Source organism: Astyanax mexicanus, chromosome 14 (assembly GCF_023375975.1).
Source record: "Astyanax mexicanus isolate ESR-SI-001 chromosome 14, AstMex3_surface, whole genome shotgun sequence".
NCBI classification, from domain to species: Eukaryota; Metazoa; Chordata; class Actinopteri; order Characiformes; family Acestrorhamphidae; genus Astyanax; species Astyanax mexicanus.
This window is the reverse complement of record NC_064421.1, coordinates 38283073-38303253: the sequence shown is the minus strand read 5'-3', so window position 1 is coordinate 38303253 and position 20181 is coordinate 38283073. Positions and strand designations below refer to the sequence as shown.

General features: G+C 38.5%; 1 protein-coding gene across 2 annotated transcripts in view; it reads right to left on the bottom strand.

Moving 5' to 3' along the window:
• ush2a (Usher syndrome 2A (autosomal recessive, mild)) overlaps positions 1 to 20181 on the bottom strand; it is a 440168-nt gene that overhangs the window by 372341 nt on the left and 47646 nt on the right. For both annotated transcript variants that reach the window (XM_049464244.1, XM_022672674.2), the window contains exons 8-9: positions 16922 to 17143; positions 11767 to 11860 (exon numbers count right to left, since the gene is read on the bottom strand). In XM_049464244.1, coding sequence (XP_049320201.1) covers positions 11767 to 11860; positions 16922 to 17143 — 316 coding nt within the window. The remainder of the gene's footprint in view (positions 1 to 11766; positions 11861 to 16921; positions 17144 to 20181) is intronic.

Below are 20181 nucleotides of genomic sequence, written 5' to 3'. Positions count from 1 at the left end.
GTTACTAGGTCTCAGGTGTGCATAGGGAGCAGTGTGTTCAATTTTGTAGTACAGCTCTCACACTCTCTCATACTTATCACTGGAAGTTCCAACATGGCACCTCATGACAAATAACTCTTTGATGATTTTAAAAGATGAATTGTTGCACTACATGAAGGTGGCCAAGGCTACAAGAAAATTACCAACACTCTGAGCTGTAGCGAAGTGGCCAAGATCATCCATGGTTTTATAAGGGCAGGGTCCACTCAAAAGACACTGTTATATAAGCTGCACACAGACTACTTTTCATTGTGTTAAAGTGTTATTTTGTCGGTGTTGTTTCATGGAAAGATGTGCTTAAATATCTGCAGAAATGTGAGTGGTGTACTCATGTTTGTGATACACTGTATATTGATAATACAATAGCATAATTATGCAATTACATCTATTTAAAGAATTACTAATGTTAATAATAGTCTTGCAGGTGGTCTGGATGGTTTTAGGGATGCACCAAACATTTGCAAGTAAAATTATCTTACCAAAAATAGTTTTGGCAGTTTTACTGAAATAAACAAATAATTCATACTGAACAATGAATAATTTATTTTAAGTCATACCAGGCTTTGTTGGTATGTCTGACGGAATGATAAAAATTGTCAATAGCACTATGCGGATGGGATTTGTTTGTCAGGGGGCGTCTGTGAAAAATATTTCACACTCAGAGATAAAACATGTATCCGGACTGCAATTGAAAAAACAGGAGGACCAGTGAGATTTTTGGCTTTCTAGGTCACATGACATAACATAGCCCTGTCCATTTCAACCCGCTGGTGTGTTTACGTGGATCTTCATGTAAACGCACACCCAAAGTGTAATTACGGTGCGCAGCAGTGGACAAATAGTTATTTTATTAAACGCAAGGAGTCGAAACTCAGACATGTGAATCTGGACAGGACTTACTTTACCGGAAGACCACGGAGTTCAGCGTAAAACAGCAGATAATTCAGCCTGTAATTTTCTCAGAGGACGTCTGATAAAAACACACACATGGTCAAACCATACCGGTATAAAATCACAGAGGACCCGCCCATAAAAGAGAAAATGACCCCAGGACCCCCTGAGAATTTAATTCCATCCTGATAGGGCTAATGTTTAGGAAATATGTTTAAATTGTAGTTTGTGGTCATTACTTTTTCTTTAAAAAGCTACACAAAAATACATTTAGGCTATTTAATTTATGCAGTGATGGATAAAGGGGGCACAATTTGTCTATTTGTGAATGTTATGTTCTTTGTTGTTTTTAAATTGACATCAATTATTATTACATATTGAAAAAAACAACAGGCAATATCAAGGTCTGTGAAATTGTGTTTGGTATCCAGCAGAGGATCTTACAGAGAAAGTAAACTGGACACCAGAATATTCCTTTTCATTACAGACTCTCTTCTAAGACCTGCAGCTCCACTAATTGGCTACAATCAATCAGAGACTCTCTCACTGGAGCTACAAATAGGATCCTAAAGGTGAGCTGCCTGTGTTTAGGTGTAGCTGAGTGTAGCCAGGCCTGGAAAGGTTCACAATAAACTGGCCTGCTGTATCCTGTACAACACTGGCATGGATCAGAACCTGTCAAACCCAGAACCCAGCTAACAGTTTTTGATTAGTAGAACGTTCTGGTAATGTGCCTGCGAGGGAACGCATTGGTATCCCCCAGAAGAGCTGGAAAAGGTAGCTGGGCAGAGGGAGGTCTGGGACTCTTAGCTTAGGCTGCTGCCCTTGCAACCAGGACCCAAATAAGCGGTAGACAATGGATGGATGGAATCAGAATCTGACTGGTGACTTTTTTGCTTATTTTTATTAAAATACCTCAAATTAGGTGAAAATTAAGTGAGACTGATTATGTTCTTTATTAATTCTAAAATAAGCAAAATAATATTATATTTACGATGCTTAGTAACACAACAATTGTTAAAGATTGTAAGACTGTATAAGATTGCCTTAAAATTGTATCATTTCAGCTGATAAGATTTAGTTTTTTTGTGTAAATTGGCAAAATTAAATTATATTTAAACCTTTTTTTAAATAAACTATAATCTGTGATTTAACTGATTTAACTGATTCATGATTTTTAAAATGTTGGTATTTCCCTGTATGTTTGGGAGGAGGACAGTAATAAAAGTGTAATTCAGGTTTGGCAGACTAGATCCTCTTTTACTGTATTATAATATCTCATTGAAGTTTTGTAAATTAGAATATTTTAAAGTGCTTTGTATTTTAATTATGTATTGTTTAATAAAGTTCTAATAAAGGAAATTGCCACAATAACACAGAATTAACACGCAAAATGTTTCAGAAAAAAAGGCGCTTTTTCCCCACATCACTCTTATTGTATAATAAAAATGTAATGTGTAAGGTGATGAATCAGAGCTGGCTATCCACTAACGCTGCAGCAGCTGGAAAAGAGGCGGAGTCTCTTTACATGTATGAGGGGAGGCATGTGCATGTCTTTACCTTCCTGGTGTTGGGGCGTAGGGGGAGTGCAAGTGTGGGTGGGGAAATCAGCATAGCTAAATTAGAGAAACCTAAATAAAATAAAAAAATTCTATTGGCTAATGGCTATACCTCTCTACAATACCGAAATGAGTCTTGTGTGTGCATTTGCACATCTGTGTCAGCAATTGGTGCAACTTAAAGTAGCTAAGTGCATTTATTTGACGGGGTATTTACAAATATTTGGACATATAGTGTTTTTTTATACTGACATACATATAAATCAAGCTGTGTTGGGGAGTGGGAGGGGCTTTGTCACAGATTCTGATGGCTTCTTTATAAGATGCTCATTTATAATTCATGGGCGTGCATAATATGCTATGGTAATGATATGCTAATTTGAATGTAAAGAAACATGCACACATGCCCAATTTACAAACAGTAGGCATTCATTAGCATACACAAATTTTACTTACAAATATGGTGTTTACATGGTGTGTGTGTAGTTTTCAAGAAGATCAATTTTATTTGCAATTTACTCGCAAGAAATTACAATTTATGATGGTTTAGAAATGAGCTCACATGATCCCAGTAATATACAGCTATTTTTTGTTGTTAGATCAATGCTTATAATTTGCCTAATGTGGTATTTTGATGCAGGATTATAGTCTTAATAATAATAACAATTAGTCATATTCTATGTAGCTATAAAACTACAATTATGAAATGTGTACATTTATCCAGAACAAAGAGCAGAGCTGTAGATTATTCTAAAATGGCATCAAAAAGTAAGATTAAAATAGGGATTCACTAAATATCGGCAAACAAAAAGTAAAGACTCAATAATGACTAGTTTAGTCATTTATATCATATTTCTAACATTAGGATTATTACCGGTAGCAGTGGCAGGCCCACACTTTCCCCTCCCCTCTCCTCCTCCAGCCAACAAACGGCATGTTTAAGTTCATGTTTCTGCTCTACTCACATACATTAAATGAAATAAAGTATTCAGCATCACCTATCACACTTGGAACCACTAAGCTATATCATCATAAACTGGCTGTTTTTCTGATGAAAGATACAAGCTATAAACTGCAAGGATTGTAAAGTTAGCTAAGCTTACTCAGCTTTAGATTTGTCTTGTTCAGTAAAACTTTGACTGACTTTTTATGTGTAAATCTGATTCCCTTGTAATTAAAAAAATAACGATTGAGCTATGTTTTTGCATAGAATAGCTTTGCCAATGTAGATTTATTGTTAGAATAGCATTGCTGTGATAGCTGCATGGATATAATATCATTACTAAGGTAAATGTATTACTAAAATTCTACAGCAGAGGAAAATGTGTGACTAGAAGACGGAAGTGAGGTTGAAATTAGCAATTGCTGGGATATACTGGGATTGCAATACATTGTAATGCATGCTTGGTCATGCACTAGTCTTTGTATAAATATATATATATTTATATATATATATTCTGACCCTGTGTCCCCACTGCTGCTACATACTATCTTAATATCTTAGTTAACAAAGAAATCTTACAACATTAATTAGAAGTACTTCAGAGAGTGCATGTTTGATGTTTCTACAGTATGATGTAAGTGTGGCAGAACAGGTAGTGCTGCGTGACTCAGTCCGCAGGTGAGCGTGTGCACGGTCGGAGAGCGCTGATTGTTCTGGCATGTGTCGGGTGACTTCTGCTGCTTTAACGTCAGTAGTGAAATTGTGTGGATTGGTTTTGAATTCATCATTTCCAGTGCAGCTTTCAGCAGAACAGAGAAGTTAAATATTCATCACTTCTATCCACTTGATCTATCGCTGAATATCACACAGACAGACAGCCATTTCCATTTACAACATCCTGCAGTGTGAGCAGGGGTTCTCCATTCTGAGGGGTGAAATCAGTAACACACATTAGCATCTTCTGTTATCTGTTCAGGAAGCTGACATCTCGAGAGGTGAACAGGCCAATTTTTAATAAAGTCTAACAGGCTAAAAAGGATTTTCAATAAAATCACTGACAGTGAAATTTTGGCTATCTTTTATATGTAATCTATGTTTAAAATCATTGGAAATAAGAATTATCCTCACACAGAATATCTAATTCTTTATGGATTCAGATTCTACATATGCCACATAACAAAATATACTGGGGTAAATTTAATACTAAAATGTCAAGGTAAATTCATGATGGCACTATGGAAGTAAATGTATTACTAAAATTGCACTGCTGAGGTAAATTTATGATAAGACTAGCATTATCTATAGTTGTACTTATGCTGTAAGTGTATGATAAGACTAGCATTCCTAAGGTAAATTATTAATAAATTGCATTGCTGAGGTAAATTTATGATAAAACTAGCAGTCCTGAGGTATATTAATTATTAAAAATTAAACTGCTATAGTTACTGATTAAAATGGCATTAGTAACGTAAATGTATTGATATAATTGCACTGCTGAGGTAAGACTAGCATTGCTGATGTAGATTTAATACTACAATGACACTGCTTAGGAAAATGTATAATAAGAATGACATTACTAAAGTAAATGTATTGCTGTAATTGCACTGCTGATGTAAAATGTATGGTAAGACTAGCATTCCTGAGGTAAATGTATTGCTAAATTTTACTGTCAAGGTCATTTTATGATTAGAACGGCATTACGGAAGTAAATGTATGGCTATAATTGCACTGCTCAGATAAATGTATTGTAACACTAGCATTCCTGAGGTACATTTATTACTAAAATTGCAATGCTGAGGTAAATTTATGGTGCAACTAGCATTACTGAAGTAAATGTATTGCTAAAATTGCACTGCTGCTGTAAATTGTTGATAAAAGAATAGTGAAAAGTTAAAAGAAAATCACCAATAATGGTGATTTGACCACATGCAAACCTATAAACTCACAACCAGTATTTAGACATATCGTTCAGTTCTGAGTCTAATATGACCTTTGGTCTGGCCAAATAAACTGTAACAGCACATGTTGCACAATGTAGTGTTAGGACATTTTCACACCAGTCTGATGTGTGTGTTACATTGTATTCTGTACATTTAGTCTGGTTAGTTTTGGTTTCACACTGCAGGTTAGTGGCTGAGTGTGTAAAATGTTGTCAATTCTGCGAGTTGCCCTTCAGATGCTCTGCCGAATTCTGCCACCTTACCGGATCTGACTCCCTTAGAGTGTAGGCACATCCTGCATCAGAATGAGTGTAACAGATTCCCCTCGGATTCCTTTTATTTCTGTTTATAAATAAGGGTTAATCTACAGTTACAGTAGATACAGGAATCACTAGCATAATCTGCTGTACCCACACTACTGCATGACGCACCTGCACGCCAAGGGGAGTCGGACTTCGGTACAATACCACTTTTTTTTCTTCTTCTATTGGTTAATGGGTAACGGGGTAAATGGACCAAATTTTGGGACTTAGGTTTGGATTGTGGTTCGCTGCCTGTTAAAGGGAGTTTTTGTCACTGTGTCACCACAATAATTGGCATCTCTGTTGTTCTGCTCATAAGAGACGTGGACCTGTTTTTCTCTGTAAAGCTGCTTTGTGACAACTTTTGTTGTAAAAAGAGCTATATAAATAAAATAAAATTGAATTGAATTTACACAACTGCTATTTTGGTTCAAATCAAAAAGGGAGGTGTAAAAGCACCCACAGAGAACATTACCAAAGCCTGGAATAACCAGTACAAGAACCAATAGCAACCAAGAACAAATAACCACCATATGGTTAATTAACCAAAACTACAAAAGTGAGTACACACAAACGTGTGTATGTGGTAGCAGTGTGAAGAATTCCTTCTCTGTGGCGAGACATTATCTGGATGCCTCATCATTAGATGGTGGAATGTGGAATGGGATATGCTGAAAATGGTACTGGATGAAAGAAAAAGACGGCATTCCTCAATCGCTGTTGACACACACACACACACACACACACACACACAACTATGCATGTTGTACAATTTCATAGTAGAATCTTAAACCTATAGTACACAAGAATTTCTTAAATAATCAATTTGTAACTGCAACACTTCACAGTGCTGGAGACAGAACACACAATAGGGAGGGATGATGTCTGATTTCTAATAGTTTTCTAATAGTTCATCTAACCTACAGCCCTCTTTCTGAAGGATCAATCATTTTACAATCAGAGTCAATTCAAACTAATGTCTTTAATTAGACTGAGTTTACAGTTCTGATGTCTCCCTGTGTGCAGTAGCTCTAGTATGAGCACCATTAGCAGCTCCATGGTTAATCAGGTAACCAGCAACGGCTGTTGTGGCCAGAAACATGTCAAATCACTTGATACATTTCTTTTTAGAGGTAATATATTTGAAGGAATGGTAGCAGAAGCACATTGATGCCATTAATTAAAATATTATGTCCTCTCCCCACTCAGTAATACCGTTGCTTTTAATTTGAAATCAAAATATTTCATCTGTTGCTTTAAATATGTTCAAAAAGACAAATATTTTTATTGGGGTCCTTATTTTTCACGACTGCATATAGTGACAGCTACTTAAAAACCCTTAAAAATGATGAGGTTTTTTTTTATTTTACCAAATTGAAAACCTTTGGAATATAATCAAAAGGACAATGGATGATCACAAGCCATCAAACCAAGCTGAACTGCTTAAATATTTGCACCAGGAGTAAAGGCAGTGTGTAAGAATGGTGGAGGTGAACATGCCAAGATGCATGAAAACTGTGATTAAAAACCAGGGTTATTCCACCAAATTTTGATTACTGAACTCTTAAAACTTTATGAATATGAACTTGTTTTCTTTGCATTATTTGAGGTCTGAATTGGTTTTTGTTGTTATTTCAGCCATTTTCTCATTTTCTGCAAATAAATGCTCTAAATGACAATATTTTTAATGTATTCTGAAGTTTATAGAATAAAACAACAATGTTCATTTTAATCAAACATATCAGGAAAAACTGATTCAGAAACTGAAGTGGTCTCTTAATTTTTTTTCCAGAGCTGTAAGTAAATTTAATTCCAACTAAGTTGGTGCTACCACAAAACTTTCACACCAAACTTATTTTTCCTTAAATGCTACAATCTGAACAACATCACTAAGTTCTCCTGCTTTCTGATAGAATTCCTCAGTACCTGCAACACAATGTCCTCAGCCCGGCGGCACTGTAGAGAAACGTGACACTGGCAGCACTCTCACCGGAGCTGTGTGGCGTGACGCGACCAAGGACCGCGGCCTATTTAAATGCTGCACGTCTGCTTTTCCAGCTCTCTCTCTCTCTCACACACACACACACACACACACACACACACACACATAGCTGCGGGGTAGACCCCAATCCCTCCTCAAAGCCAGCTGTTCAGGTCTGGGGGCGTTTAGGGGCATGAGGAGGCTGATGTTTATCACTCTCTGTCAAACACACACACACACACACACACAAGCCCACTTCCCAGCGAATGTGTTAGATGTGGCCCCGGTTTGTTTCTGTGAACACAACAACGGCGCGCAGAGAAAAGCCGCGGCTGGCTGTGAATTATGCATGGCCCCTCGTGAATAATTCAAATCACCAAACATCGGCTTTAAAAGTTTAATACGGGACTCGCTGCCTGTGTGTTGGCGAGCGCACACGGCCGGCATGGGGAAACACACTGACTCTCAGCGGAGTTTAAAGAGAGCAGGTATTCCAGCAGCTGAAAGTGGTGTTGATAAAAGTTTGAGCATGAACACAGGAATGCAAACGGTCAATGCATAAATCAGGGCTCGTCCATACTGCACTCGTCTATAATGAACAATTAGAGCAGTGCTATTTGGAAGCAGGCCAGGTGTGACCCAGAGAACGAGATTGAGGTATATACAGCTTTTAAAAAAATTAAGAGACCACTTCAGTTTCTGAATCAGTTTCTCTGATTTTGTTTTTTATAAGTACATGTTAATACAAAATAAATACAACACTTCTCCCAAATTCCAAACAGAATTATTGTCATTTAGAGCATTTATTTGCAGAAAATGAGAAATGGCTGAAATAATAAAAAATATGCAGAGCTTTCAGACCTCTAATAATGCAAAGAAAACAAGTTCATATATTAAGTCTTAAGCATTCACAAATTAATATTTGGTGGAATAACCCTGTTTTTTAATCACAGTTTTTTATGCATCTTGACATGTTCTCCTCCACCAGTCTTACACACTGCTTTTGGATAACTTTATGCCTTTACTCCTGGTGCAAAAATACAAGCGATTTATTTTCCAGAGGTTTGCTTTCATGTGAAAGTGACCTAATTACTGTAAGTAAGTTAAAAAAAAGTCCAAATAGCAATGGATGCTGGGAGATCAGCTGCATGTTGGGGCAGTGCGTCACTTCACAGCAAAGACAGGATTGTAATGCTAGCCAATAAGTCTTCATACTGTAACCCAACTGTCAACAGATTCCAAACAGAAAGTAAATTTTTTTGAGTGGGCAATTTGTCAAAATGAGCATTCTGCTTCTTTCAGTTCAGAAAAGTGCCTCCTATCAAAGATTGACGCCTGGGAAAACGCCTAGGAGTCAATGGCCTCTCTACGTTACCCAAAAGTAGTTCTGAGAGCCTTTTTAGGGCAGCATGGGAAGCAGTTTTACGTCTACTTGTGGCAAGATCCAGTAAAATCCTTTTTAAAATGCTAATCCTACCTAATATCAGTTTTAATTACCCTAGGTATGTGATATAACCATGTAAAAGTGTTGTGAATACTATTTTGAATAGCTCCAACATGCTTCAAGCAGCCTTTTGGTTTCGTATTTACTGTTAATTCTCAACATCAGTGCAGAATTAAAGCAGTGTAGCATGACTGGAAATGCAGCTAATTTATGACATGGTTTATTTTCTATATTTTATTTTTTGTACCAGTATTAACAAGTCAGAAACCACATATTTAGGTTATATGTTACTGAAAGGTGTGAAAACACATGTATGGTTATGCAAGAATTCACAACTGCCACAACATAATGAATAATAGCTTATAAGGAAAGCTTAAAATAGAAGCTAAGTACTCCTTATCAGAGTTATCTTGAAGTAAGGGCACTACTTAGAGGATTGTGGATAATTAGGATACTCTTACAACATTGAGATAAGATGTTGAACATAGCACATGTACCAAACATACAGTATGCAGTAGCAAGTGTGCTAACTGCTCATGGATGTTAAACAGATAGGATTTCAGAGTTGAGATGTTTGTGTAATCCAGACACAGCTGTGTTTGTGCCCATGCCAGAACGTGGCCTGGAAAGCTGGGCATGGTAAGATAACGCGCTGTGTGCCAGAGAACTGAGCTGGCAGGACCACTTTACCAGTGCAGGTAATCACTCAACAACTGCGACGTGTTCCTTACACATCTGGGAAGGCACTTCTTTACCAGTGTGTACCTTATTGTTGTCAGTGCAGTCTTTCATACTCAGAGTCCATTAATGTGAAGGAGCTGGTATGCTGTCTTTGTTTTTATATATGTATGCATTTTGCGTACTTGGAAAAGGTAGGAGTTGAAGATGCCATCCTCTATCTTCTGTACAGAGCTCACTCTCATCTGGACAAGGACTGGTCAGTCAACACTGACTCCCTCTACAGGAAGGCACAGAGCAGACAGTACTTCCTCAGAAGGCTCGGGTCCTTCAGAATCTGCCAGACCACTCCTACTGATGTTCTACCAGTCTGTGGTAGCCAGCATTCTCTTTTACGCTGTAGTGTGTTGGGAAGGCAGCATCAGCTTGACAGGCTGGTGAGGAAAGCTGGTTCTGTGCTGGGATTAGAGCTGGAGTCCTTAACGCCACTGGCAGAGAGGAGAGCCCTCAGCAAGCTGCTGAACATCATGGACAATGTTCACCACACTCTGCACAGCATCATCACCAGGCAGAGGATCTCATTCAGCTGCAGACTGAGGAGGTCTTTTGTCCTTCAGGCCAAGACTGTTCAACTCCTCTCAGCACAGCAAACTGAAGACTCTGTGACACCTTTTCTCTGGTCACTCCATGGACATGAGTCTGAGATGCCCTGTTTTGTCTTCACTAATAGTTTTTTTTTACTGTCCACTGTTTACATTGTTACAGTTTGCACTGCTAAATTGTTATATAACTGCGTACTTGCACATTCTGTATACCTCTGTGTTTTTTTTACTGCCCTGCTGTCTGTTTATTTACCTTCCCCTGCACGTGGCCTGTGTGTTCCTCCCGTGTGTCCGCTTTAAGTATTTTCACCTGTGCTCATTTGTAGCCCCCCCCCCACCCTTGTTACCTGTCTCCAGGTATTTTCTGTTTCATGTGCTTCCCTGCGTATATATAGTCCTTTTGTCTTAGTTTCGGGTGTCAGTTCTAATATTTTTCTTCGTCTGTTCAGGTTGCATGATTTTGGTCTCAGTGACGAATCAAAATTTACAAACACATCATTCATCTATTTGTATTGAGTTTTTACTAAGTTGGTTTTAAGTTGGTTAGAATGAGGTAAAACATGCAATAGAACAGGAGCTGTGCTCACAGATAGAAGAGTGAGGGGGTGGCAGTCACTTACTGAAAGAGTACTCTGATAAATATTGTTTCGATTAGGTGATTATTCACCGACAGTTTCAGACATCCTCTCAATCACTTCTAAAACTAGTTAGTTGCTCTATGCAAGACCCTATATATATATATATATATATATATATATATATATATATATATATATATATATATATATATATATATATATATATATATAAAAATATCTGTAGTACATATATTAGTTATTACGGCAATAATGTGTATGTGTGTGTGGTGTGTGTGTGAGAGAGAGAGAGAGAGAGAGAGAGAGAGAGAGAGAGAGAGAGAGATGCGGCACCAGTGAAAGTGTGAGCAGTGTCATCAGAGCTTTCCTAGAGATATAATTACCTCTGCTGGACTCATCAGTAAGACACCCAGGGGCTGATGGGACGGTGCGATTAGAACTGTGCTGCCCGCAAAACCACTTCCTGCTCCCTGTCCATCCTATCCGTCCCTCTCTCTCTCTCTCTTTCAATTTCTCTCTCTACTCTTGTTTGTTCTCTTTCATGAAACTGGATATGCGTGCGGTACTCTCAATCCCTTCTTCCCTCCCTCCCTCCCTCCCTCTTGCTCTGCCTTTCTCTCTCTCTCTCTCTCTCATTCTACCCTCCATCATTCCATTAAGGGCCGTTTTTGAGGGCGCTGTTCATTAAAGGCAACTTTTGCACGTCATTAAGGGGAAGTGGTTAATTAAAAAAGAAAAAAGAGAGGATGAGTGAAGGTGGGTTGGGGGGTTGTGTTCCCTCCAGGACTCACGTTAGTTCCGTGTGTGTGACTCTCAGGAAGGCAGAGGCAGCGGTATGGGTTAGTGGCGGTGTCGCAGCTGTCCGCATGGCCGTGGCACTCGCACCTAGAAGATAGGAAATCATACTAGTTTACCTTTACATTTAATATCCTCATACTGCAACTGCAGCCGCTTCTATAACCCATTATCTATAATCTTTCAATGTCTGCAGTGAACTTCTCTAAAATAGACCACAAATACACTAAGGTCTATGTTATGGACAATTTATGCTCTGCGTCTAATCCACACCACAGCCAACATGTAAAATATACGTAGCCCAATGCATCCCGCCCTAGAATGGTAACTACAAAGTGCAAAGTGCAGACCACAGGAGCTGTGATTGGTCCACCAAAGATTCACATATATAAATAATCAGCAGCTGACAGCAAAAATATTGCTATGCAAGTCTTAATGCTTTCTGTTTAGAAAAAACTAAAGAAGAAGTAAGCAGAGCTTATACATGCACTGCAACGTCTGCTGAGGGTGAAGACAAACATATATATATATATACAAGTTCACTGCACACATAAGTTCAAGATATACCTATAGGGAGCTAAATGTACTAATTTACTGTTCACTTAAAATCACTGGTTTTAAACACTATGTTTAAAGTTAATACGATTTAAATCCACCCTATGTACACCCTGTAGAGGTGTTTAGCTCAGCTCTGATTGGTTGATAGTCTTTCAGTCATGAGGTCAAAGTCATCTTTCCCACCAGAGAATTGGCTCCGCCCCCCTCAACACTACAGGATACTGAGTGGTAAATATTAAGCGTTTCATATTGATGCCTGCGCTACCTCAACTGCAGCATAGGCTCTGGGACTCAGATAGAGTGTCCTTTTACTATATTTTCATCAGGTTAAAAGGGGCAATTCTGTAAAGATTTGCCAACCCCACCAAAAGTTTTTTGGTGGGGTTTTAATGCAGAAAAATACATGCTGACTTCAAGACCACAAACTGTATTTTCCAGGGACCTTTGTGCATTTTTCAACAAGACAATGCAAAACCACATGCTGCATACATTAGGCATGGCTGCTGAACATGAGGGTGTGAGGGTTTCATTTTGAAACAAAAAGAGCACCAATGAAAATGTTTTGTAAGCCTGAAATCTAGGAATTGATGTACATTACCAAATTAAATAAAGTCACCCAAATAAATGTAAGATAGTAACTCTGCATTTTGTAATTATTTGCTTTTTCCGTGCTCCTTTAACAACTCTTTCATAATTGTGTAGTATGTTTCCACTAAGCAGTTTATCCTCTGACTAGATTTCTCGATTTTTCGCAAGCTGCTTTATTAGTAGTTTTTCAGTAGAAAGTGATATGTAAATGTAATTCAATTAAACAAAACCAGACTGAACAGAACTGATTTATTCATTAATAGCCACAGTATCAATGAGGTCATTTACTTTACATTTATACCAATGAAGCAACAGGGCTTAGCAAACTGCATTAATCCACGACAACCCATTCCTTTTCTTATTTCTCTTCTTCTCATAAATACCCACATCCCTCTCTTTTCTTCTCTCTATCTTATGCATACTTGCCTTTGTCCCCTCTCTCCCTCCCCGTCTCATTTTCTCCTTCTTTCTCTCCATTATTTCTCTCTATGCATGGCTAATAGGACCTCCCCATTCAACATTTATAAATGCCAGTGGAAATATCAACGGCGTGTTGTAATGTTCAACAGAGAAGCTGACAGGTCTCCATCAGACGGAGCAGGCACCTGCAGGTCATTCCTTTAATTATTCATCCTCAAAGGGCCCCGAGATTCAGCGCCGACGCCGGCTCCGCCCCGGCCGCACTTAAAAGCCCCGCACTTCACCTCCATCAGACCAGCAAACACAACACAGACAAACAAAAGCAGAGAAGAGTCGAGAGAGTAAAAGGTTGTGTACAGGAGAGAGAGAGAGAGAGAGAGAGAGAGAGAGACTGACTGTCATTATGGCTGGAGGTTATTACCGTGTACAAAGCTGACACTAATGCTCACAGACGCAGCTTGACACCCTGTCAGAATACCTCAAAGGCAGAATTTACACACATTTTAGTCCCCCAACACGCAGACATGCACTCACTGCCTGCACACAGTCTGAACTGTCAGTCTCCTAGAGGGGGAATCCACTACTGTTTACTCTCTCTCTCTCTTTCTCTCTTTCTCTCTCTCTCTCTTTCTCTTTCTCTCTCTCTCTCTCTCTCTCTCTCTCTCTCGCAAGGTTCAAGAATCAGAGGAGCTTTATTGTTATGACTGGAATGACACAGTGTTGCCAAAGCATAAAAAAAAGAAAACAGGAAATTACAATAAAATAAATAACAAATAATTGAAATACAATAACAAAATAATAATAATAATTGACTAGAGTAGTAAATAAAAATATACATAATTATATTAAAAAAGGATTTATTTATATATAAAATATGTACATATATTGTACATACATTCTTATATCATACATTGAATTAAGCTTAAATAGAAACTCTCTCTCCCTCACTCTCTCCCTCATTTTCTTCCATATTGTCTCTTTCCCTCTCTCTCCTTAACTCTCCCTCTTTCTCTGTCTCTCCCTTCCTCCCTCACTATCTCCTCCTCTTTCTCCCTTACTCTCTCCCTTATTCTCTCCCCATCTATTATTTTCCTTTTGTCCAACTGTCTCCCCCTTATTTTAAATCTCTCCTCTGCCTCTCCCTCTCTCTTTCTGTCTCTCTCTCTCCCTCACTCTCCCTTTCAATTATGCTCTCCCTCTCTCTGTCTCTCTTCTTTTCTCTCTCACTCTCCCTCTCCATTATTCTCACTATTTCTTACTCAGTCTCTTTCTGTCTCTTTCTTTTCTTTTCTATCCCTCACTCTCTCCCTCTTATTCTTACTCTCTCTCCCTTGGTCTCCCTGTTCGTTGTGACTTCTCTGACAAGATGGAGAGCAAAAGGGGAAAGAAAGTGAAGAAAGATAGAAAGGAAAAGAAGTAGATCAGAGAGAGGGAGAATGAGGGTAAGAAAGATGGAGACAGAGGGAGAGAGAGAGAGAGGGAGGGAGAGAGAGAGTAAGACAGCACCTCTGAATGTCAAAAGATGATGAGATTTCACAGTGTCTAAACCTTCATTTCTCCCGTGCCACTTTAACCAGCTCTTAATTAATGCTGCCACTGCGCACACACTCTGAGGCGGCAGCGCGCCGCCTGCATAATGACATAATTACCATAGGCACCACAACATCAGAGCAGCGAGTGTTAAACGGAAGAGTGTATACATGCACACAACACGTTTTTTTTCTGGTGGAATGAAAAAAATTGAAGGAAATGAAGCAAAGACAAATCTATTGCATAATGATTATTTGCTATGCTAAAGTTTAAGGTCCTGTGTGCATCAGAACATGCCCCTGAACAATTACAGACTCATTCTTAAAACACAACACTCTCCAAAATCACAATATCATGATATGAACAGTATAAAAGTCATCTGTCTTGTTCACCACCGTGCACTGACATTTTAAGTGTTGTGCCATGGATGGATTAGGTTAACCACAATGCCAACAGCTGGAAAAAGTTAGCTGCAATGTTAACTGTTTTTCAGAGCTGGATTACTTGCTGACAGTTAATGATAGATTAATATTAGGATATAGTAAGTGTTGCTGCTTGATAGGCTATGTGTACGACAACTAATAGACCAGCGACAGAGATGAGCCTATACTGTATTAGGCAGTAGGTATACTAACATAATTTCAAAAGTTACAAAAGTTGGGCTTCAGTACTTATAACAAAATAAAGCCAATGTTGTTACAGACAAGCTAAATTATGTTTCAAGCATGTCCTGTCCAACTTTAAATCATTGGTAGGTCACATGGAGGCCTAAATAAAGAAATTTAAACATATTGTGAATCCACAATAACTAAGTAAATACTATTTAATGATCGTAAAAAAAAAAGTTTTTTTTTTAAAGTTATATGCATTAATATAACATATTTCATATTTATAACATGTGGAGAAAAATGTTTAGTTTTTTTTTTTTGTTTTTTTTTTAGGTAGACCAAATTTTATATTTACATTATTTTTTTTTTGATTCATGGAAAAACAATTTTAAAATCTTAAAAAAATAATATTTGTAATTTGCCATTTAACTCTACAATGTTCACATAGTACAAAAAACAGTATTATGTCTCAGATTTTTGTTGTGTACAATATGGTAAAATCCACAATGTGTGCCAAGACACCACAATTCGCTTTTACATCATTATACACTATATGAACAAAAGTACTGGGGTACCTGCTCATTGATTGTGTCCAAAATCAAGAGTATTTTAAAGACTTTACTCTGGTTTTGTAACTGTTTCTTTAACTGGCTCTACTGTACAGGAAAGGCTTTCTGCTAGAATTTGCACTGTTTTGTGGATCCTAATGAATGAATAAAGTTACACCTATGTAGTGCCTTTATAGAAACCCAAGGACACTTTACTCTCACGTTTTGCACACAACCATTTACACTTAGCACATTTCCATACACACACCGGTAAGAAGCGGCAGCCAATCCCGCACAGCATACTCATAACCGGAAACCACCGTCCACTTGGCACTGAGGAGCTGATCTAGCACAGAGTGCCAATCCATACAGTCATTCACGCACTCACACACACACACATACTTACACACACACTCACACACCAGGCCAATTTAGAGAATCCAATTTATCTGATCTCCAGTGAGAGAAAACCCAAAGAAAACCTACATAGACACGAGGAGAACATGGAAACCCCACCCAGATAGGGACTTGAACCCAAGACCCCATCACTGGGAGGCCAATGAGGCAACAAACTGTCTGTCTAATGAACGCATTCACTGGAAGGTGTGTCCACAAACATATGCATGCTTGTATTCCCTACTCCTCCAATACTGCAGTAAGTCCATTCTGAGATATTCACACCAATGTATGTTTCTTAAACTTCAGTCCTTGACCCAAAACATGTGACCTCAGCAACGTTAGCATTATCCTGCCATCTGATCTTCAGTTTAAGCATATTCTTCATGGGCATGTCAAAATCAGACACACAAAGTAGCAGTAAAGGATTGAGAGGGTTTAATTAGACCGGGAGAATGGTTAATTGGGTGTTATTTAATGGTAAGAGGGTGGAGCTCTCTGACCTGCCGCTGATGGTGATCTCGTCCACGGCGTAATAGCGATGGCGGTAGGGTACGTGGGCGCCCCGCGTGTGGTACTGGCCCTGAAGATGGATGCGCACATGCGTGGCTCTCACAAACTCCTGCAGGGTGGTGCTGCTGTAGAAGTTGTTGTAGCCGGGCCGCAGGTTAGGCTCGGGGGTCAGCATGCTGAAGGTGATGTTACCGCGAGAGTACGGGACATCACTGACAAAAAAAAATACAAGATATGACATAATTATCACCAAAAGTCAACCAAAAGTTATGGGACAGCTGTATGGAAACAGATGGATGGAACATTGCATTTCTGAAGTTACAATCCACAGTGGAATTTGGTGTTAGAAATATTTTATGATTTAAGATGCATGTGGTCTAGGTAATGAAGGGCCTCCCAAGTTGTTTTTGTCTATAGCTCTGGTAAGTCTATAGGACTTGCACTGATTCTGAGGACAGTCAGCCCTCTGTCTCTTGACACAGAGACATCCTCCAGTTTTAAAAGTGTAACACCATTAAACAGGAAGAGAGACGGACTGACACTGCAGATTAAAGCTGCCTTCCATTAAAAATGAAACAAGTCAAAACAAAAACAACTTAAACTTGAAACGTGTCGCCTTTGAAGAGCCGAGTAGCAGAACACAGCGCGGACTGTGGAATTAAAAACTGATTTTTTTTTTTAAGGGTTTGGGAGAAGAGTTTGAAGGCATGAGTGCAGTGTGTGTGTGTGTGTGTGTGTGTGTGTGTGAGATGCGGGACGTCAGGCCGTTTCACCGGGCTGGGACAGGTGCGGGAACCTCCTGCATTATTCAGGGCTCAGCCTCCGCCACACAACAGCGCCAGGCCCGGCTCCTCTCTGAGCCCGACTCCTAATGCCTACAGACTTAACCAGGACAGAACCGCCCCGGACCATCTCACTCCACCACCCTTACCACCCCCTACCTGCCCACCCTCTCTCCCTCTACTGTTCAATCCCATTTACTGATCTGCTTCTCTCTCTCTCTCTTTGTCTCTGTCTCAGTTCAGTTTGCTTTATTAACATGACAAATTTACATTTGTATTGTCAACACATTACAAGTATACAATACAGAAATTAAGTATATAAATATTGAATAAAATAGTTCCATTAGAGCTGGGCAATATGGCCCCAAAAAAAATCTTTGATTTAAAAAAAAAAATACGATTTTCGAGTTAAATAGATTTTTTCCCATATTAAAATCTCCTAAAAGTCGCTAGAAGGCTAGTGGCTAAATGACGTCATCATCACCTAATTTGCATAATACATATTTTTGAAGCTGTAAAGGATTAACATTGTGAGAGAGAAAAAAGAGAGTAAAAAACACTCTAAATATGTTAGAAATTATACAAATGAACTCCAACAAATGAACAACTTCTGTTGCTTTTTAAATAGGCAGTCACGTCTCAAAATGACTATATTTTTACGTAAATTACATAAATCAGTTTTTTGCTGTGTTGTTAAATGTTATTATAAGAGCAGTTTTATTTTATTATTTTTTTTAGCTTTCTTAAGTTTTCTTTATTTTCAAACCAGTTATAGACAAATTGTTGAATAGCTTTTTACAAAGAGGGACTGTGTGTGTGTGTGGGGGTTGGGGGGGGCGCGGGAGGGAGGGAGAGAGGGGCGGGGCTGCGCGCGGGAGAGAGGGGTGGGGCTAAGCTCAGGGGCGCGTAGGTGGTGAAAATTAAAACTCAGAGACAATCGATTTTCATAAAAAAAACATCATCCTTAACTGTAAATTCGAATTAATCGATAAAATCGATTAATCGCCCAGCTCTAAGTTCCATATATAACCTATACCCCTATTATCTATATATAGCCTATATATAACCTCACCTATATTATATATACCTATATATAATAAATCATACCCATATAATTAAAAAAAAGGCAATACTTACAAACTCTTTGTATCTCTCAATGATTATATCAGTACAATTGTGCATAACAATAACTTACACTGACCAGCTTCTGTTCCATGACTTTTGCCATATCCAATGGAAGCTAAAGAACACTGCACTGATCTGCAAGGTCCTAGTGCACCTCAAAAAAACTCTTGAAACTCATATATTATATAGATGTATTAAACACAGAGTGATCCATTTTAAGCATTTATTTATTTTATTGTTAAAGATTATGGCTTACAGCAAATCAAAACCAAAAAATAAATGTCTCAGACGTCCTGCTGGAAAATGAAATCCTCATCTCCATAAAATTTGTCTATGCAGAGGGAAGCATGAAGTGCTGTAAGATTTTCTAGTAGAAGCTTTGCTGACTTTAGACTTGATATAACACAGTGGATCAACACCAGCAGATGACATGTCTCTCGAAACCATCACTGATCATCAGTAAAGTTTACATTTCATTTGTAAATCAAGGAACCAGAGTCTGGAGGAAGAGTGAAGAGACACACAGTCCAAACTGATTGAGGTCTAGTGTGAAGTTTCCACCAATCAGTGATGGTTTGGAGAGACATGTCATCTGCTGGTGTTGATCCACTGTGTTTTATTATCAAGTCTAAAGTCAGTGCAGTTTTGTTTTCCCACAAAATCTTACAGCACTTCATGCTTCCCTCTGCTGACAACTTTTATGGAGATGCAGATTTCATTTTCCAGCAAGACTTGGCACACTGCCCACTGGTCTTATATAATATTCTAATTTCATGGGTCTTCACCAACATTTAAAAGTAACTTTTTAATGATATTCTAATTTTTTGAGATGCACTAGTATGTGAGCGTGGTCTCCTGCATTGAATGTGAGTGAGTCTTCACATGGAAAATTTAAGCCAGACATTGCCGGTCACCATCATTAGCCCAGACACTGCACTGTCCACTGTGGGTGGTAATATTTTCCTTTTATGACATTGCTACAAGAGTGTCACTGTGGATCGAGAATAACGCCTCATAACTTGTGTAGTTGTTCCCAAGACGTCCCCTGAGGTAACACTCAATTATCAATTTAGTCCCATGACTTTTGGCATGTAGGTATATGAGATGTTAAGGTTTAGACATTAGAGTCTCAGCTCTTTCCAGGGTTTGCATCTTAACTTACATAAGCTTTTATTTTGTTCTATTTGGCCTTATTTTTGAATTTCAATCAATCAATCAACCTTTGATTGATTGTGGCCCTCATTTACAATGTTGCCGGGCATTTACAACATCAAAGGGACTGAAAGCATTTAATAATAAATTTGAAATAAAAAGGAATAAAATAGTAAAAAATAATAAAAATA